We start from the raw sequence: 1,769 nt of genomic DNA, 5'->3' as shown, positions 1-1,769 counted from the left end.
GGTTGTTTTACCCTCTCTCTGTTGTGCCCTCTGCCTAACACCAGGTAAGAAAGCTGATTTATTTGTTTAAAGGACGATCTTACGTCAAAAACTGGTTAAAGTGCAAGTTTATATTTCTGTCTATACAGGGCAGGATGAGCTAAAGTAAAAGTCGGACAGGTTTAACCCAACAATACTTCTCGTCGACAGTGAAAGGTTTCGCTCTCGTTCGGACGCCATTATTTGCATATCGATCCATTATTTCTGCAAGGCGATCCTTCATTTGCATAGGGCGCCAAATTCATAGTCCGTTGCACCTCCTGCTAGGCCTGTCAATAGAAGCACCGGAGCAGCCCGTTTGGTATAAATACAGCCATAGCTGCATTGGTTATTTCAGTTGATCTACTCACTACGACTAGAATCTATCAACATGCCTGCCAAGACTAGCGGAAAGGGAGCCAAGAAGGCCGGTAAGGCCAAGGCACGCGCTGCCTCTGCCGGAAAGAGGCGCAGGAGGCGAAAGGAGAGCTACGGCATCTACATCTACAAGGTGCTGAAGCAGGTCCACCCCGACACTGGCATCTCCTCCAAGGCCATGTCCATCATGAACAGCTTCGTCAACGATGTCTTCGAGCGCATCGCTGGTGAGGCTTCCCGCCTGGCCCACTACAACAAGAAGTCGACCATCAGCAGCCGTGAGGTCCAGACCGCCGTCCGCCTCCTCCTCCCCGGAGAGCTGGCCAAGCACGCCGTGTCTGAGGGCACCAAGGCCGTCACCAAGTACACCACCTCCAAGTAAATTGACTCTTGTCAGTTTATTGGAAACAAACGGCTCTTTTTAGAGCCACCAAACACGCAAGAAAGAATGTAAAGATGCTCCCACGTTGTTAATTCTTAGAGTTGAAGATATGCCAGAAAGTAATTAATAGAAAGTAATATACACATATACGAGTACATATATATATATATGTATAGTCCACGTGTTGGTGCAATAATATAAAAAATAAAACAGAATCAAGTTCATGCTGTCTATACTAAATAAACTTGGTAATGACAACATGAACTTGATTTGTGTTATATATATATATATATATATATATATATATATATATATATATATATATTATACACACATATATTATGTGTGTGATATACCACTCAGTCTGCTATTTAGCCTACAGAGATTATCGCAAATTTCATATACATAACAAGATATATGAAACTACACAAATTTGGTCTTCGCTAATAGACTTATCACAATGCTGAAATATGAAATGTAGGCGTGTGTTACCAAAATATTGAAAAAGCATCGCAAACGCTATATTTCAATAATATATAATTTGTATATGCCAAGCACATGACGAGGAGAAAAAATGTGCATTAATTAGGAAGAGCGCTTAAGATTGTGTGCAGAGAAAAATGCCTCCCTTTCGCTGCAAAGGTGAAAATAAAAATGTACGAATAAAAGATGTATATATATTTATCAAACACACACACACACACAGACACATGCAAAACACATGAGAATGAGCAATATAACACAATAAAGCAAAGATAATTGTTTTAGTGTCTATTTTCGTGAAAAATGATTATAGTTTGTTTTTTGAAAAAGTAATAGTGTGATATATAGAAAATATCTCTGAAAGTCACATTTCGCAGCAATCTTTCCCTAAAGCTGGATCCAGTGGTGTATATATATATATTCCGGGTGTCCCAAAAAAAGCGGAACGGTGGATTTTCAGAACCTTGCTTTCTAAAAGTGATATATTTTTTGACATTATTAGAAAGAG

The 1,769-nt window shown here is 39.6% G+C and overlaps 1 protein-coding gene across 1 annotated transcript; it reads left to right on the top strand.

Annotated features, from left to right (window-relative positions):
• Positions 1-402: 402 nt before the first annotated feature.
• Positions 403-778, top strand: LOC139709446 (late histone H2B.2.1-like). Its single transcript, XM_071621411.1, has one exon. It carries the CDS (start codon positions 410-412, stop codon positions 776-778), a length of 369 nt encoding a protein of 122 aa, XP_071477512.1. The 5' UTR covers positions 403-409.
• The last annotated feature ends 991 nt before the right edge of the window (positions 779-1,769 follow it).

The sequence above is a fragment of the Diadema antillarum genome, unplaced genomic scaffold (genome assembly GCF_040938485.1).
Source record: "Diadema antillarum isolate AM-2024a unplaced genomic scaffold, OU_Dant_1.0 seq00001435_RagTag, whole genome shotgun sequence".
NCBI classification, from domain to species: Eukaryota; Metazoa; Echinodermata; class Echinoidea; order Diadematoida; family Diadematidae; genus Diadema; species Diadema antillarum.
This window is presented reverse-complemented; position numbering and strand designations above follow the sequence as displayed.